Consider the following 19,145-nt stretch of genomic DNA (forward strand, 5'->3'; position numbering starts at 1 on the left):
AGGCGGGGCGCGAGCGCACGATCACCCCCTCTGCGCAGGCGTCCGCTTCCACCGCGCTGTAACCTGCTGCGCAAGCGCCCTCATTCATTGCCCAGCCCGGGTGGCTGTCAGCATGGCTTTGTGACAGAGGCACCTCCTGTGACCATTGTCAAAACCTTACTCCGCATACCCACCCGGTGACCAGGCTCCCTTTAGTATTTAGATCTAGACAAAGCATTAAGGATGGCCTTACCCTTCAGTTTTCTGCGATTGTAAGCGTCTTGCGAATGGATGGGGATATTATTGGGAGGAAATTTGGGTCGAATTCCCCCTTCAGCAAGGTCTAACCATGTTATCTTTTTTTGTAGGAAGCAACTTAAGAGGGATGAATGCCTTTTTGGTGTTGGAAAAGATGCGTGGACGTTTTTGTTACTCTCTGGTCTAATAATAGTGACTACTAGGCAGCAAAGCAACGTGCTTTAGTGGGTTTTGTAACTTGTTAAATCATTGCAGTTTCCTTATGGGGTTGGCACACGAGGAAGGCAAAGATCAGAAATTTCTTTCCAGAGTCCATAGAATGCAGCTCTAAAATCGCTATTCTTATTATACTATATCACCTCAATTATTAGTCTTTACACCTCCAATTTAGTAGTTGCATCTTAGTTACATCTCAGTACATTCTAGTACAATAGGTAACGTTTACTGAAATGGTCAGGGAGAACAAAGTAATCTGCCCACCATCTCCTGCTGTTTTCTGCTGCTTCTTTCATTAGTTCCATTTTTAGTAATAATACACCAGACATGATGCTGCACCCTGAGGTACAATTAGGATCTCTGTATACGTGAATATAACCTGAACAGGAAGACACTTGAACCCAATGGCATGTAATAAAAAACATTAAGGAGCAAACTACTGTAAATGGACTGGGGAATACTTTTGTCTGGGGAGTTGAAAGGGCTTTACCTAGGTGACCTTTTAACTAGGCATTAAGAGGCGACTAGGATTATCAGGAAAGCAAGATTTAGAGGGAAAAGTATAATCCACGAACCAGGGTTTGAGCAAATTTAGGAATGGTAAATAGACCAGTGACAGAAGCACATTATCCCTGGGAGAAGGTAGAATGGGACTAGATCTCATGGGTCTAATGTCATACTAAGGAATTTTAACTTTAAAATATAGGTAATGGAAATCTATGGAATTTTAGGCTGGAAATAACCACAATATATACCAATAATCTCTCATATGTTAAGTACTGTAATGATTATATCTGAGCTTCACAAAATAAAGGAATCGGATAACAGAGGAAAAGAGTAGTAGTAAGGACATTAGGAGATTATTACCTCATGAATCCAGCATAAAGGCCCGAGAGCTGTCTGGTAGAAGAGAATGAAGATATGGGAATGGATCTGAAACTAAGAAATGTAAGAACTTAGAAACTAACTGGGTGTCTACTGTGATGACAGACAAGAGAAAGCTTTCCTTAGCTAAGTAAGTAGGTAACTGACTACTAATTATAGGAGCTAGAATAACGAGGAACCACCAAATTAGGGAGATCCTTGTGTACAAGTGAGAAAATGTGAAGGTGTGTAAAATTGGGGAATAAAGTAGAAAAGGAGCAGTGAGTTTTACATGTTGATTTCCTGTAGAACATTCAGCTGCGGCTTCATGTTTTACATGAATTTGGTGGCTTCATGTATTTATGAATTTGGCCTGAATTCAGGAATTGGTACTAGAGCCATCAGTCCTATACCTCCATTTCTGCCTCACCTGCAATTTCCCCTTAATCTCTTCCTGAGATAAGATGAGCCAGGTTTCACAGGTTGTGGTTAGCAAGCACAAACCCAGAAACAAAAACAAAAACCCCAAAGATCAAACAAAACAAAAAAGCAATAATAAAAACAAAAATTACAATGTGTCAATCCATATGATAAAGAAAGGCTGGCAGGCCTCTGTAGTGAAAATGATTTCCTTTTATGCACTTCCTTTTGCTCTGAGAACATCCAAATTTTTGCAGTTTCGCAGGCCTTCTGCATAGCTGTTTACATCATGTGCAATAAATTGAAGTAAACAGAAAAAGGACTGGGGTGGGAGGGTATGGTGGTACACATCTGTACCCAGTTACTTGGTAGGCTGAGGCAGAATCTCAAATTTGAGGCCAGCCTGGGGAAAATGGCAAGATCTTGTCTCAGTATCAAATAAAAAGGGCTGGGGATGTAGTTCAGTGGTAGAGTGCTTGCCTAGCATGCATGAGGCTCTGGTTCAATTCCCAGTATGTCAAAAACAAACTATCACAACAAAGGACTGGGGTGACTGAAAAATTCAAGTGGGTGCTAAATAAGTTCAAGACTGCACCTCTTTATTTCCTTTGGTTTCAAGTAAACTCCAGGTGGGAGAGGGGCCAATGAATACGACAAATTCAGATTAACATTGAACAGTTTGGAGAACCTCCAAACTGTGGCCAAAGTGCTATCTCTTACCCTTGTCTAACAAAAATAGCAGAGCTAGTTGGCACACACACAGTGAACAGATAGAGACAGGACCTACAGCTGATCTGTATGCCTATTCCTTAAAATGTCTGAAGGCAGAGCTCATTAGCAACAAACATGTATGTATATGTGTGTGTGTGGTGCTGGGGATGGAACCCAGAGTTCATGTATGACAGGTAAGTGTTCTGCCACGGAGCTATATCCCCTGCCCACACAAACTCTCTTAAAGGCATTTGAGACAGTTGACTTTTTTATTTTCTTAAAAAAATACAAAGGAAATTAATTCTGTAGGTCAATACAACTCAGAAAGAGGAAAAAGTGGAATTCCAGAGCAAAGGGAAAGTGCATCCTTGTTTTAAGTTATCACATTCCCACACTCCTATACCCATAATCAACAACTTTATGACACAGAAGAGGTCTGAATGGTAGCTCAGAAATGGTGAGAGCAGAGGTACTGGAACTAACAAGAATTTTGGTTGTTCTTGATTATTCTGTCCTGGGATGAATAAAATTCACTCGAAAGACAGGTAAGGGAAACTTATAGCAGGAAGAAGACTAAATGTACCAAACACAGCAGTAAAAAACACTTCTTAGCAGAAGTGTGCTCTTAAAAGAACGGGGCAGTAATCAGGTAGTTAAACTACCAGGTTGCTGCCACCCCCCACCCCATCCCCAAATAAATAGCGTAATAGTGTAGTAGTATTTGATTCAACAAAGAAAGTCTTTCACCCTTTCAAGATAAACATTGCCATGGCTACAAGAGCCCTGGCAGGGAATAAGATGATTGTAAAATCACAGGTACTTCTAGTTTATCCCCAGGTATATTTAAGCCATCTCCTCTCATTCCAACATTTGTTCATTCTGTATTCTCTCAGTCTCCAGTTCCAAGATGTACAGCACTTTACTTTTAGAAAGAACTTGGGGTAATAAAAAGATCTTTCAAATAATATATCCTTCTCAGTCTTCTAGGTTATATTTAGTGGTAGTGTAGGTTCACTCACATCCCATCAAACTCAGTTCATGTCACTTATTCTAACCTCAGTTTGGATATACCAAACCTTTTCCCCTAAGGGATGTCACACAGAACTCTTCCCTTGGCCCCCAAAGTTTTGATAGGGCTCTCCCTTTTGTTTTTTTTCTGAATGGAACTGCAGAGTCCTCAGCTCTTTGTAGATTAGAAAAGGTATTTGTTCCCGGGTGGGGGCAGGAGGGACTTGGACTTGGATTTTACCAAGCTTACTCAAGCTGGAATCCCTCCAATCATTTAGACTGGGTACTGTCTATATGTAGAGGCCATACCCACCTTAGTTCTCTGCAATGTAAGAGGCAGAACACACACACACACACACACACACACACACACACACACACTCCCAAGCACATGGTTAAGAAAGAAATAATAAGAAAAGTGCTCCCCAGACCAGAGGGAGAGGCTATCTGGTCTCACATCCATTCACTGTGCATTCTCTTCCCTTGGGTACCTGTTTCACACCCTTGTGTGGGATATTACCAGCGTGAGGGGGAGTGTGGTCAAATAAGTACAATCATCACTGCACTGGTGCTTGTAATCACTCTGTGCACACAGTGAGAAATAGATATTCTGGAAAGGATCCTTGACTCTTCCACAATCTGTCCTCTGGACTGGTCACTAGCTCTGGATGGTGCTCTAACAATGGTCATTTCTCTCGGAGAACACACACACCAGCATCACAGCGCTGGGTTCCCATGGATGTCACTACTTCCCAACTGTCGATGATTGGGTCATAGCATTCAATGCTACTCAGCAGGGAATTGCCATCATATCTGAGTGGGGAAAAACAAAAGAAAAGAAACGAGCATTATGTATCAGTCCTTCATTAGGGTTATCACTACAGATATCTCCTCCACCTAAATTGTCTCCACCCAAAAATGGGGTTTGGATCCCAGAGACTCTTGCCCTGGATGCAGGATTCTACTCTGGTTTCTAAATTCTTACCCTGCAATTGCATAGAGTCTCCCCCGAAGCACTGTGGCCCCTACATAACATCGCGGAGTGGTCATACTAGTGACAGTTGTCCAGGAATCAGTGCGAATGTTGTATGCTTCAACTGAAGAAAGGTGGGCTGTGCCATCAAATCCCCCCACCACATAAATATGGTCATTCAGAAGGGCTACTCCAGCACCTGGGGAAAAAAAAGAGTGTATTAGCCAAGTAATGTTATTGCACCTAGGATTTGAATTCTAGAAACAAAACATGGTCATTAATGGCTAGCTGAGCTCTGGGGTAGGCAAGGCATATGGAAATGCCCTACACAGGCCTAGAAAAAATCTAGGGCAGTATAGGTTTTTACATCTCCAGCCCCCACCTCCACACCTTCTGTATAGGGACTGAACCTAAGCTCTCTACCACTAAGCTACATTCCCAGACCCTCTTCTTGATTTTTTTATTTTGAGGCAGGATCTTGCTAAATGGCTCCAAGTGGCTTTGAACTTGTGATCCTCTTGCCTCAACCTTTAGAGTTACTATGATTATAGCTATGCCTGGCTCATCTGTAAACTCTCTGACTAGGACTTAGAATGATAAAAGAAAATTTGAAATGGTTCTCTTCTTCACCTTCATTAACTCAGAGCTCAATCTCTTCACAGTAGGAGAAAACAGGAAGGGGCAATAATGGTGAGAGGAAAGAAAGGAGTCATTACTTTGGTTATGGTCCAATATTTATCCAGAAGAAAACTGGAGGAGTAGTGTTTTCTCTTTTCTTACATACCCAGCCTAGTCAATTTCAAGAAGCTCTCAGTGAAGGTAAACAGCTATTGTTCTGTCCTTATACATTAGATGTTTTCTTTAACATATATTACAACAACACAAAATTGTATTAAATATTTTGTCATGCAGGAAGGGAACAAAGACATTAAAATGAGTAAAACAAAAAAGTTTTTGCCCTCAAATTTATAATTTAGTTGAAAGTTTATCTTTTTCTCAATAATATTTAAAGAAAAGAGGCAAGGAAGAAACTTGAATCTAACTTATACAAGTCTATAGGGAAACAGGAATTGCAACTCTGATTTGATTTACTGATATTGTCCTGTACATTAATACTGCATGTGTAAAGATTTGACAGCACTGTTTCCTGCCTCCTCCCTCAAATCTACTGGTTTTACCTGAACGCTTGGTAGCCATTGGTGTAACATTAGTCCAGTGTCCAGTATGTGGATCGTATTTCTCAACTGAATTTAAAATATTCAAGCCATCATATCCTCCTGGAAAATAAAGTAGAGATCATTCCAACAAGAAAGGTAAACCCTCAGGCCCATTCCCAGTTAGCATTCCCTTATTGCTTCACATAATTTTTTTAGTTTCAATTCTCCCACAGAGTTCTAATAACCCAAACAGAAATCTAATACTACCCTACTGTTTGCTTATAAAAAAAATGATAATCCCAGTTAATGGAAAATATATTGAGACAGACCAACAATCCTTGTGGAAGGAAGTCTATGAACTTAATTTGGATAAAAAGGAATTCTACCTAGAGTCTGCTAACCATTGAGTTCTCTCCATCCCTGCATCCCAGGCTGAATACCTAGACAGTAGATCACTCCACTGGCCACTACTAGTCCAGCACCCTCTCGAGCTGTCTGCATATCTCCTAGCATGCTCCACTGGTCAATGTTTGGGTCATATCGCTCCATACTGGTATGACGTCGGCTTCCATCAAAGCCTCCAGAGACGTATATCATATCTGTTCAGAATGAACAAATTACAGACTATTAAAGAATGAGAGATTTCAAAGAATTCTTTTCTTTACAATTCCCCACAGATTCTTCACGTCTGGGAGCAAAAATGTTGTGTTTAACTGGGATAAGTCAATTATGTCTCAGAGATAAGGAAGATAGCACAGTTAAGAGATCTTTAAAAAGAATGGTGTAAGATGAAATTCTTAAAAGCATTCAAAGACTACCTGGGAATCTGAAATACAACTAGCGCTAGTTCTCATCCAGCACAATGGAACTTGAATTACCAACTTTGGAGTCATTATTGAAAGATCCACAAATATCAAACAGCTTCTGTAACACTGTCAGTTCCAAAACCAAAAAGAAACATTTGACCTTGCCAGTTTATCCTCCATAATTCCTGCCAGATAACAGGAGAGGTAAGAATGCTGATACACTGGTCTAGTTACAGTGAGATGGAAACATGGTCTGCACAGCAAGCCTACCTCCCAGGGTGGTAGCTCCAGCAAGACCTCGTCGGACATTCATAGGGGCCACAGAATACCAGACCCCATCCTCATCTGCTGTGGAGTCTAGACATTCCACTGAACTGAGGCGGGAACGGCCATCATAGCCACCAATTACATAGATCCGGTCATGTAGGGACACTGAGGCCACATAACGTCTCTTACGAGTGATGCTCTATGGATTTGGGAAAGAAGAGGTACAGAGGATTTCATTCAGGCAAGTTTTAGGCCTTACATTTTGCTGACCTTTCTGTCTTTATTATACACCTCTTTGCTTCTTTTACCTGTCACATGAACTTTTCCTGAGGCAGTGGTTCCTCCTCAAGTGGCCTCCAGCTGAATGGAATTTTTGCTGTGGTGCTTTCTAGAAGCACATTTACCTTGTTCCAAGATTTCCAAGAGATTTCATGCCTTTCTACTACCCAGTGATTGACTTCAAAGGCACTGGGCTAAGAGACTGATATCCTTCTATAATGTGGAAAAGTATCCCCACATTGCTAATCAATCATAGGGCCAGTATTCAAAATTACAAAAGGAAGGACTGATCAAAAGATTTCCAAGTTTTCTCAGAAAATATTTCAGTACTGAAATAATAAATACTGAGGATGAAAGATACAAAGTTTTTGAGTTCAACTGAACACAAGTTTGATTTAAAACATTTAATACAGCATGATCAGCGGTACCTAAATAATGGTGGACAGCTGAATTAAATTCAAACAGGAACACCAATGTTCCTGAAGTTTAATCTTCTGATTTTCTAACCTAAACTGTTTATTGAGGGGCTTGGGGTGTAGCTCCGTGGCAGGGCACTTGCCTAGCATGTGTCAGGCTCTGGGTTTGATCCCCAGCACCACAAAAGAATAAAAATAAACAAAACAACCCATTTATGGAGTACCTACTGTGTGTGCAATATTGTAGTAAGAAACACATGTGGCTACTATGCTTTTCTACTCGTGGGCTAGACTGGTTATCATCTTAAGTCAGGAATGCAGGACATTTAAGCTCTCTGCCCACGAATGGTTTCACTACCACTTACTGGCAAAAAGCTCCACTCCTGAGTCTTGGGGTCATATTTCTCTACTACATCAATGGGAGACTGCTGGCTTCCGAAGCCACCAACCACCAGAAGCACTTCATTGGCTCCTAAGGACAAAGAAAAAATACGTTATGTCATCATCTTTGGCTCGGTAACTACTCCTAGGGAAGAATAAGCATACATAGCTCTAGGTTATCTTGTTTTAAGTAAGCAAAAGCAGCAATCTGAAATAGGAGATACATCACAGGGCTGCTTAGTGGGAAACTATTTCTTCTTAAGAGTCTAGCTCTTGAGAACCTGAATTTCTGAAATGAAAGTTTCTGGACATTAAAACTACAGAAGGTGAACCTGAACATTCCACTACATCATTTCAATGTAGCTAGATGATTCTGGCTAACATTGTAACTGGGGTCCTAAATATAGTTGGGAGGCTCCTTTCCTGCTCTCCTCAGCCTGGAAAACCCAAATTGGAAATCTCTTTCTAATGAAGAAAAAAACATTTTCTTAACCCTATCCCAAAAATGGTGAGGGTTAAGGCTTAGAAACCAAGTAATAAGATTTTATTTGTAATTGGTACTGGGTATTGAACCCAAGGGCACTTAATCACTGAGCCATGTATCCTGTCCTTTTTTAAATTTTTATTTTTCGGCAGGGTCTCGTTAAATTGCTTAGGGCCTTGCTAAATTGCCAACGCTGGCCTTGAACTTGCAATCCTCCTGCCTTAGTCTCTGGGATTACAGACACGAGCCACTGCGCCTGGCAAGATTTAAGAAATCTCTTTTCACGAACATTTATTTTTCCAACTTGGCTAACTATATGATCACATTCTCTGTCAATTCATCAAAACTGTGAGGTTACCAAAGATGAAGCTTTTAAAGGAAAGTCATTCCTTCTATTTTCCCAAAGAAGCTATTCTGACAGCCTTTATTTCCTCCCCTCTCCCCTAAGGCCTTATTCTGATAAAAGATTTCCTACCTTGGCTCTTTTCAAAGGGCAAAGTCTATGAGAATTCATGGAGAGAACAGTTGGTGGAGCTTTGGACAATTCAATCACTAGGAAGGTATTTAGGAGACCAAGCAGATCTTATAAGTAACCTGGACTTGAAAGAGCAAATGTAGCACACTTTGAAGCTGACAAGAAAGACAGATGAAGTTATGGATTTGATAATTATCATCAATGGCTGCTACAGTAATTAGGTGAAAAGCTAATATATTATCATTGGACACTGTGTGCTTCCTGATGTGATTGATGTATAGGAAAACAAACAAACAAACAAAAAAACACTACAACCTGTGAAGTAATTTTTCCAAGACACTGAGCCTAAATCTTATCAAGCCTCTAGTATAATCACCAGTCTATACAAAATACAGGGTAAAGAAGAACATGTTAAATACTTTTATAAGGATGTAATTAACAAAATACAGAATAAGGGAAATTCTACAGGTCAAACAGCCTGGTTTTGTCAACAAACAAAGGAAAAACTAAAGCAGGAGGGGAAAAAAAAACTATGGTTTAAAGACCTAAAGAGACATAGGACACCATTGCAATGTATGGACTTTATCTGATCCTGATTTGAACAACTTCAGTGTTCAAAAACAGGCAACAGGTGGTCATGGTGGTGGCACACCTGTAATCCAAGCTATTCAGGAAACTGAGGCAGGAGGATCACAAGTTGGAGGCCAAGCTCAATGTCAGCTTCAACAACGTAGCCAGGCCCTAAATAATTTAGCGAGAACCTATCTCAAAATAAAAACCAAAATGGGCTAGGGATGTAGTCCAATGGTAAAATGCCCCTGGGTTGAATCCACAACACCAAAACAAAAAAACCAAAACAAACAAACAAACCCCAAAACCCTTAAAACAACTACTAATTATGGGGAAAAAAATTAAAAACATATACTTGATATCTCATGATAATAAGGAACCGTATGTGGTTTTTAGACTGATAATTTGGATGTGTTTTTTTAAAAAACGTTCCTCATCTTTTTGGGATACATGCTGAAGTATATATTATCATAGAATTATATCCTGTTTGGAATTTGCTTTAAAATAGATAGGCCATGAGTTGTTAATTGTTGAAACTGGGTGATGGGTATGGGAAATCATTATATCCTCCTGATTTTTTTTAAATAAATGTTTATAAAATTTTTCTTACCACACACTCACATATCCGTACATAAATCCCAGAATTAACCTCATATTTTAAGAGGGCACCTGTCTTGTGTACTTGCCAAATAAAGCAGACTCTTCCCCAAAGTGAGTCAATAAGTAGGTTTCAGTAGGCAGCTCCTTAGAAAAACAAAGCATCTGAATGCAGGTTCCTTTAATATTAAGCTACTTTTATATGCCTAAAATTTCCTCAAGCTGGAAGAGGTCAGAACCATAAGTTCTTTGTGTCTTCCATGGCCTGGCTACATTGTTGAGGCTGACATTGAGCTTGGCCTCCAACTTTCATGGCAGCACTATCTCCCCTACCTATCTGCCTTTTTTAAAAAAAATATTTATTTAGTTTTAGCTGGACACAATATCTTTATTTTATATTTATGTGGTGCTGAGGATCGAACCCAGTGCCTCATGCATGCTAGGTAAGCACTCTACCACTGAGCCACAACCCCAGCCCCTATCTTCCCTTCTTACCCCACCTCTTCCCTTCCTGATTTGAACAGAGAATGTGAGAGTGATTGTTCTAACTAAACACATTTCCTCTTGTAGATGACACTAGGTGAAGATACCTGTAGGTAGAAGGGAATGAAGATAGCTACAACAACTGAGAAGTACTTCCTGCACTTGGCAAATTTTAATTCCACTGATTTAAAAAGATTAATGCTCTCATTTAAAAGATTTTTAAAAACTATTTTTCTATTCCACTGATTTTTCAACTGTTATTTTGTTGCTTTATGTAATTCCTAGATTAAAAAAACTGTCTTGATATGATTTTATTGAGGAAGCTTTTGAAAGATGAGGCACAGAAGCAGATAAGAAATGGATTGTTACAAAACCCAAAGAACTAACAGTACTTCCAGTTAACTGAAGGTTTCTCAGTAAACATTCTGTCTACAGCAGAACTTGGAAGAAGTGTCAGTGTGAGTCACTTGGGGAATTTATGGTTCCAGGGGGCTGGGCCCCAGGGTCATTAATCCCAAACATCTTTGTTATGAAAGACTTCATCCTGTGTTTTGAGAGACTAGTAATAAAGTAATTTCTTTCTTCTTTCTTTTATTTTCTTGAAGTACTGGGGATTGAAACCAGGGGTGCTCTACCACTGAGTTATATTCCCAGTCCTTTTCATTTTATTTTTGAGACATTCTTACTAAATTACCAAGGCTGGCCTACAACTTGTGATCCTCCTGCTTCATCTTCCTGAGTCACTGGGATACTGGCGTGAATCACCCCTCCTAAGTTATCTTTAAGAAAAAGCAACTCAAGCACTAATATAGTCATCCTGCCCTTTCACATAATTAATATGTGAATTAATGCTCTCATTAAAAAGATTTTTAAAAACTATTTTTCTAATTATTAATACAGAATATATAATACATTTTCACTAAAAACTTGGAAAACAAACATTATGCTTGTTTCATATGATGAAATACTATTTTATATTATGAAAAATTTACCCATAATTCCACAGTACAAAGACATATCAAAATGTAACATTATTTCCTTCCAGATGTGTTTCTACATATTTATAAAACAAAAATGGGACCATATATATTTATTCTGCAGTTTTTATTTCACTTTCCAAAGATATTAACAAAATATTTCAATACATGGTTATAATATTCTTAGGCATTTCAGGAATTATAATCACATATAAATATCCTTAGAAATGAAACTTTTCCTGGTTATATTTTGTTTTGTGTTTTGGTGCTAGGGATTGAATCTAGGGCTTCACACATGCTAAGCACACAATCTACGACTAAGCTATATCTCCCAGGTACTGATAATTTTCTTAACAAAGAAACTGAAGGATTGCTGGAGTGAAAAACATGAACTGGAAAAAGACTTCTGATAGAAGAGGATTTTTTGAGACTATACCAATTTATACTCCCACCAACACTATTAAAAGGCCAACTCATTCAATTCTCTGTAGCACTGAATATTGTTTTTTAATATCTAATATTCTGGTAGGAAAGTAACTGTTTTCATTATTATTTTATTACTAATAAAGACTATTATTAATTAGGTTTAACTTTCTTCCTTTATATTTACTAGTCAATTATATTTGTCCTTTTCTGAACTGTATAGTCAAGTCTTTAAATGGTTTTAACCCTTTACTGTGGTTGTGCCAAACTTATTTTCCTTAAAATTTGTATACGAGTTTTTATTTAGTCCAATATGCTTTCCTTTGTTATTTGCTTTTTGCCTAGAAAGTCTCCTCTGGAAGGACTCCCAAGGGCTTAATATCCTTGGATCCTAAGTTGGGGACCAATACACAAAACAATTTGACTAATATGTAAAACAAATATAAAAGGGTCAACTGGAAGGAAGCTTGTTGTTTTTTGCCAATAAATGTATTTTTTTTGGTTTTGTTTTTGTATTTGTATGGAATGCAGGGGTGCTTTATTACCAAGCTATAAATCCAGCCCTTTTTATTGAGACAGGGTCTTGCTGAGTTGATCAGAGTCTTACCAAGACACTGAGGCTGGCCTCAATCTTGTGATCCTCCTGACTTGCTAGGATTACAGGCATGCACCACTTGATGGCCCTCTCCCCTTGTGGTCCCTTTCTTCTCTTCTACTGATCTCCCTTTGCTTTTTATGTGAACACCTCAAAGGGGTACTTAATTTTTTTTTTTTTTTTTAGTGAGAAAAGTGTGTCTAGGATATCTAACAAGAACAATGTGGGGAAAAAACCCACATTACTAAAACTGAGGCATCCTGGCAGTGACGTGGTCTTTATTTTAGGGAGAGGGGAGAAGTGTGTTTCAAAATATTAGCCAGTATAGTTGTACTATAATCTAGTCAATCATTCATTCCCCTTCAGATGGAATTAAGGCTGTATTCCTTTTTTTCTGGCAACATTATCAGTTTATGGTAAGCATTCTTATATATATTCTTACATACTAGTGTTTATTTGTACAGCATAGATTCCTAGAAGTGGGGCATTTTATTTATAAATTATAGAAGTGTACATTTTATTTTGGGTTTTACATATTTTAAACTCAAATAATTACTTTGTTTAATATTAATTTCTAGACCTTCTAGTGAAGTATATTTTTATTTTTGTTTTTTGCCGTACCTGGGATTGAACCCAGGGGTGCTCTATCACTGAACTACATTCCCAAGCCTTTCTACCTTTTGAAACAAAGTCTTCTAAGTAACTGGGATTAGAGGCAGGTGTCACCATGCCTGGTATGAAGTGTATTTTTATTTTATTTTATTTATTTATTTTTTTTAATATTTATTTTTCAGTTTTCGGCGGACACAACATCTTTGTTTGTATGTGGTGCTGAGGATCGAACCCAGGCCGCATGCATGCCAGGTGAGCGCACTACCGCTTGAGCCACATCCCCAGTCCTGAAATGTATTTTTAGATGTTAAAGGTCACTTTTATTTTCTCTTCTGTATGCTATTATACAGCAATTTTGCTGATCTCCTATTATTATTTTTTCTTGTCGATTTATGTGGGTTCTTTCCATATTAAAAATATTAACCATATAGAATATGTATTTTTCCAGTTCATCTCTTTGTTTTTGCCATCAATTAAAAATATATATATAACTGATATAGTTAAGTAACCTTGTGGGAATCTGTTTTTCTATCTTGGCTAGAAAGGTTCCTACTCATTAGAATTGTTGTTTAATGGGTACAGAGTTTCAGTTTTGCCATGTAAAAAGGGATCAGATGATTGATTGGTTATACAAAAATGTGAATGTGTTTAATACTATTCATTTGTATATTTAAAAATGGTCATAATGGCCAGGTACAGTGATATACACTTCTAATCCCAGTGATATACTTTCTAATCCCAGTGGCTCAGGAGGCTAAAGCAGAAGGACTGCAAGTTGAGGCCAGCCTCAGCAATTTAGCAACACCTAAGCAACTTAGTGAGACCCTGTTTCCATATAAAAAATAAAAAGGGCTGGGGACATGGCTCAATAACTAAGCACCCCTGGGTTCAATCTCTGGTACCAAAAAAAAAAAAAAGTTACAATGGCAAAATTTACATTACATTTATTTTACAATTTAAAAAGATAAGGCTTTTCATTCAGAAGTTAAACAAATATTTCTCTATACCTTCTAATATTTTTATAATTTTACATATGTGGTTCTTGTGTTAACATATACTTCTGTATATATTATATGACATACAGATCACATTTTGTCATTCTGCAGGAATTATCAGAACAGTACCATCTATAATGCCTTATCTGAGAGTTCCCTTTTTTAAAAACAATATCTTTGGGTGGTGGGATTATGGATGATTTTTAAAAAAAATATTGTTTTAGTTGTCAATGGACCTTTAATTAATTAATTTAAAAATTTATTTTGGGACCAGGAATTGAACTCAGGGGCACCTTGACCACTGAGGCAGGTGTCACCATGCCTGGTGATTTTTATTTTATGTTTCTCTATATTTTAAAAATTTTTACTTAGGACTAGGGATGTGGCTTGGTGGTAAAGCATTTGCTTATAATGCACAAACCCCTAGATTTGATCTTTAGCACCACCAAATAAATAAATAAAATTTGTACCTTGAAAATATGGTACTTATGGTATTAAAAAAGAGAGAAATAAAACACTATTCCCCTTAAACCTATGAGTGACCAGTTTAATTATCAATTATGTTCCTAGCATGCATGATTCCATAGCAAGATAAGAAAAAGGAAACAATAAAAATACCACTTCATATATATAGAGTAATTCATAATTTATAAAATACTTTTACACATTACAGTTAGTGTCTTGGGACAGTGAACTAGAGACAATAGGAAATGGGAAGAGAAGAACTATCTTCACACTTACTCTGTGCCAGCTCTGGTAGGAATCTTACTTGTATTGTCTCAATTAATCCTAGTGACCCAGTGGGATAAGAAACCAACCCTCATTTTAGAGGCAGAAGAATAGGCTCAGATAAACTGTTATCATGTCCAACCAAGACAGCAACTGGTGGGGCTGGGATTTGAAACCTAGGTTTGTTTACTAAAATAATAGATAACAAGAACTATGCTAGGCCTTCACAAATTACTTCCTTTGAAATAGCTTTAGAGGTAGGTGCTATGATGATTCCTATTTTACAAGTGAGGCAATTAAAGCACAGAGAAGTTGTTTCCTACCCAAGTTAATGTATCTAGTAAGTGGTGAACTGGGATCTATACCCACAAGTCTGGCTCCAGGGTTGGGCTCCTGTGCATGTCACTGCTAATGTTCCTGTATTTTCTACTATATTGGGTTACTTTTCCTTCCTTTTTTCATTCTAGAATGGAAAAAAGAACCACGCTAAGGACAAGGGGAGAAGTGGGAGAGAGTATTACCACTTACCACATGACATCCAAAATAGTCTCTCACAGAATCCAAAAATACTCAAAGAAAATTGTAACATATTACATAACACTTGACAACATATAATGTGCTTTTAAATGTTATCTCATTTAATTTCCAAATAGTTATGTGAAATACATAGGAAAGATATTCTTGCTTCCTAGGAAAGGAAGCTTAGAATGTAATGACTTACCTAAGATGACAGAATAAAAGATTAAGAGCAGGTCTAAAACAAAGTCTTTGTACTGCTTATAGAATGTCTTTTCAATTGTATTATGCCACCTGAAAGAGGTTTTGAGAGATATCACCTAATTCAGTCAAGATGCCAGCTTACCTAGACGAGCTCTTGTCCTGGGTCCCTGCATCTGACTCCGAAGTTCAGGCCTCAGATGAAACTTCTTTGCTTCATCAACTAGATCCCTGCACTGTAAACTACAGCGAATGAAAGGCTGAAATACAGCAGAGAGCAGAGTGAGCCACATAGACCATTTCTAATACTGTAAGAGTAAAATTTTGCATACAACGAATGAATTTAATACAGAAAACCAGTTTCAAAGGTTTGTGATTTCAGAAGGATTGCTGCTAGTAACTATGCCATGGGTTTCCAGAAACAATTAAAAAATTTATTTATTTAGAAGAGATAATTTATTACATGGATCAAAAATCAAATGAGAGGGAGCTGGGGTTATTATCTCAGTGGTAGAGTATATGCTCAGCATGCTCAAGGCCCCGGGCTCAATCTCCAACACCCTCACATCCAAGCAAAGGATACAAAAAGATATATTGAGAATACATATATACATTCCCCACTAACGTTGGCACTTATGAGGAATTACTTTTATTAGTTTGTACATCCTTCTAGAGATTATACAAATACTATTAATTAATAGTACTAATTAATTCTTAATTAGTAAGAATTTAAGGAAAAAGCAAAAGGCTTCTGTCATTTTCTGGGACGAGAGGGAGGAAATATATCTTGTCTGAAATAATTTCCCCAGGGTTCACATGGGCACTGTCACAATGCCCAGGTCTATTTCCAAGGAACTCTGTACTGTCATTTGACTCTCAGATTCGATATCCTCCTCCATTCTACTCTGGTTCAGAGGATTGCCCTGAATGAACTATGTCAATAAGGTTCCATAACCCCTGGCTTCTGGTTGGAATTGGCCCTACCAAAGGTTAAAGTTTCTCTTAAGACAGCGAGTCTCTCCATGATTCTCTTTCCTTTCATGTTCTCATAACCACTCCTCTACTTTGGCCTTTCAGGATTAAAGGTTGTTAACATCTTGGCCGTACAAAAGCCCTGTTATTTCATTTTCTTTTGTTGTTTCTCTACACCAATACCTTTGTAAACAGCTCCTCTATAAACCTTCCTTAAACTGTACTATTTTGAGCACACCATCTGTTTCCTATGGGGACCCTGACTGATACAAGCTCTAATTACACAGCATATCTATTAACCTGGTCCAAGAAGGTTTTAATATGAATTGGAAAGGGAAACAAATAATAATAGCAGACACAGTTCTTTTCTTTTAGGGAATATCATGCTCCAAACATTCTTTATTTTATATACTAGTTTTTATGCGGTGCCGAGGATCAAACCCAGTGCTTCACATGTGCTAGGCAAGCACTCTACCATTGAGATACAACCTGCAAAGAAACAGTTCTAAAAGCGTTTATTTACTTAACACCTCTGAGGTGGATAACATTATTCTCTTTGTTTTGTTTTGTTTTTGTGGTTCCGGGCATTGAACCCAGGGCTTTGCGCATATGAGGTGAGCACTCTACCAACTGAGCTATATTCCCAGTCCCCTGTTATTCTGTTTTACAGACAAGAAAGCTCAGGTACAAATATACTAAGTAATCTGTCTAAAGCTCATATAGTAAGTGCTGGATTTGGGATTTTAGCCCTGATTCCGGCTCCAGAGTCAATGCACTATCTATAATAGATAGGTGAAGAACTGGACACGAGGGACCAGGTACAGTGGTGCACACCTGTAATCCCAGCAACTGAGGAGGCCGAGGCAGGAGGATTGCAAATTTGAGGCCAGACTGGGCAATTTAGCAAGACCCTGTCTCAAAAAATACAAGGGCTGCTGGGTATGGTGGCAGATACTTGTAGTCCCAGTAGCTTGAGAGGCTGAGATAGGAGAATCACAAGTTTAAGGTCAGCCTCAGCAACTCAGTGAGGCCCTAACCAACTTAGAGAGAGCCTGTCTCAAAATAAAAAATAAAAAAGGGCTTGGGATGTGGCTCAGTGGTTAAGCATCCCTGGGTTCAATACCTAGCACCAAAGTAAATAAATAAATAAATAAATAAATGGGCTGGGCATGTAGCTCAGTGGTAGGATACCCTGGGAGGAAAAAAAGAACAAAAAAAAAAAAAAGAATTGGATGCAAAGCATATGTGCATGGTTTGTAAGAAAGAAAATGTTTTTGTATTTAACTTCCACACTGACTCAGGGCTGAGTCCACAGAAGGAACTCATTTGCTAACCTGGACCTATATGTTATAAATCAGTGTTCTCCCACGGTATGGTTAAGGTAATAGGTGGTATGTATTATAAAACTTTTAAAAACATACTACAAAAATCTTAAGTTGAGGAAACACTTCTGTAAGTAAACTCAACATTTAAACAAAGTTGATAGTAAAATGCATCAGTTGGGCACAGTGGTACACACCTGTAATCCCAGTGACTTGGGAGGCTGAGGCAGGAGGATCAAAAGTTCAAAGCCAGCCTCAGCAACTTAGTGAGGACTTAAGCAACATAGTGAAATCCTGTCTCAAAATAAAAAATAAAAAAAGGGCCAGGGATGTAGCTCAGTGGTAAAGCATCACTGGATTCAACCCCCAGTTCCAAAAAGAGAAGAAGAAGAAAAAGAATAAAATAAAATATATCAAACTACATTCACGCTGGCTTCACTAGAGGGCAAAAATAAAGAGGCTTGCTAAGTAAAGCATATCTGCTCTTTTTTTCAGGGCAATCTATAACAATTTGTGTGCAATAGGGAAGGGAATAAAGTATATCATCTGATGTTGTTTAAGTAAAACCCTTAGAGGTATGTAAACAAACACACACACACAAAATTAAATTAAACCACAGATTTTGACTAGTGTCAGGAGTCTGACTTCTACTTTTCTTAGAAATGTGCCTGATGAGTATCCAGCACTATCCTCTCTCGCATTCCTGGAGAGGCAAACCAAGCACACTAAAATGACCAGTTTTAAGGACACAGTAAATATTAAGCTATAGGAGACAGTCAAGGGTTTGGATTCAGAGAGTCTTGCATGACTTACCTCAGCATCTATTACATCTGTAATGTACCTGGGCGTCAGTAGGGGCATCCGCACATATTGTAGCAGGTCAGGCAAAGATTCTTCTCGCTCTTTCTTGGCATGCTTCACCCAATTGATGACAGCCTCAAAGACCGGCTCTTCAGAATCTACCTGTAAATGTATAATTACACATCATGAATTTTTTGCTTTTATGATTAGCTCACAATCTCAAAAAGTGTAACGATGTTTACTTGGTCCTTTCTGCTCTCTGTTGCTCAACACCATTACTTCCCATCTTCCAGAAATAGGTAATAAACACTCTTTTGGAAACAATTTCTTTGGAAACAATCTTTTTAGACAAAGATTTTACACTGTCAACTTTGATTAAACAACAACAACAACAGAGATTAAGATAGTACCCAATTAATATAATAGGTCACTTGTTGCCCATCGCGTCAGAATTTTTCCCATTTCTGAATTTTTGCCTGGTTATTTCTGCAACCTTAGGGAAAGTGGGTAGGAGAATCTGTTGTCCAAATCAAAACTGGCTCTTGAAGTAACTTTTATTCATAATTCTGGTCTAAATATTCTGGGCTTATCCTCCAAATCATCACACAAGCTCTGAAGCAGAAGCTTCTACTGTCATCATCTGGAATGCTACAGTTTT

The 19,145-nt window shown here is 38.2% G+C and overlaps 2 protein-coding genes and 1 long non-coding RNA gene across 4 annotated transcripts in view; 1 reads left to right on the forward strand and 2 right to left on the reverse strand.

Moving 5' to 3' along the window:
* Positions 1 to 63, reverse strand: part of Rabif (RAB interacting factor) — an 11,586-nt gene extending 11,523 nt beyond the window's left edge. The window contains exon 1 of the mRNA XM_015483853.2: positions 1 to 63. This exon is cut by the window's left edge and continues 237 nt beyond it. The gene's annotated coding sequence lies outside the window, so the exon portion shown is untranslated.
* An 86-nt stretch (positions 64 to 149) lies between these two features.
* Positions 150 to 1,824, forward strand: LOC125618533. Its single transcript, XR_007349875.1, has 2 exons — positions 150 to 251; positions 348 to 1,824. It is a non-coding gene; the product is annotated as an uncharacterized LOC125618533 (long non-coding RNA).
* An 879-nt stretch (positions 1,825 to 2,703) lies between these two features.
* Positions 2,704 to 19,145, reverse strand: part of Klhl12 (kelch like family member 12) — a 52,467-nt gene continuing 36,025 nt past the window's right edge. For both annotated transcript variants that reach the window (XM_048809706.1, XM_015483852.2), the window contains 8 exons: positions 18,500 to 18,649; positions 15,538 to 15,652; positions 7,720 to 7,826; positions 6,663 to 6,858; positions 6,027 to 6,185; positions 5,608 to 5,706; positions 4,442 to 4,628; positions 2,704 to 4,269 (listed from right to left, as the gene is read on the reverse strand). In XM_048809706.1, coding sequence (XP_048665663.1) covers positions 4,143 to 4,269; positions 4,442 to 4,628; positions 5,608 to 5,706; positions 6,027 to 6,185; positions 6,663 to 6,858; positions 7,720 to 7,826; positions 15,538 to 15,652; positions 18,500 to 18,649 — 1,140 coding nt within the window. In that variant the 3' untranslated portion in view covers positions 2,704 to 4,142. The remainder of the gene's footprint in view (positions 4,270 to 4,441; positions 4,629 to 5,607; positions 5,707 to 6,026; positions 6,186 to 6,662; positions 6,859 to 7,719; positions 7,827 to 15,537; positions 15,653 to 18,499; positions 18,650 to 19,145) is intronic.

Source organism: Marmota marmota, unplaced genomic scaffold (assembly GCF_001458135.2).
Source record: "Marmota marmota marmota unplaced genomic scaffold, marMar, whole genome shotgun sequence".
In the NCBI taxonomy this organism is placed as follows: domain Eukaryota; kingdom Metazoa; phylum Chordata; class Mammalia; order Rodentia; family Sciuridae; genus Marmota; species Marmota marmota.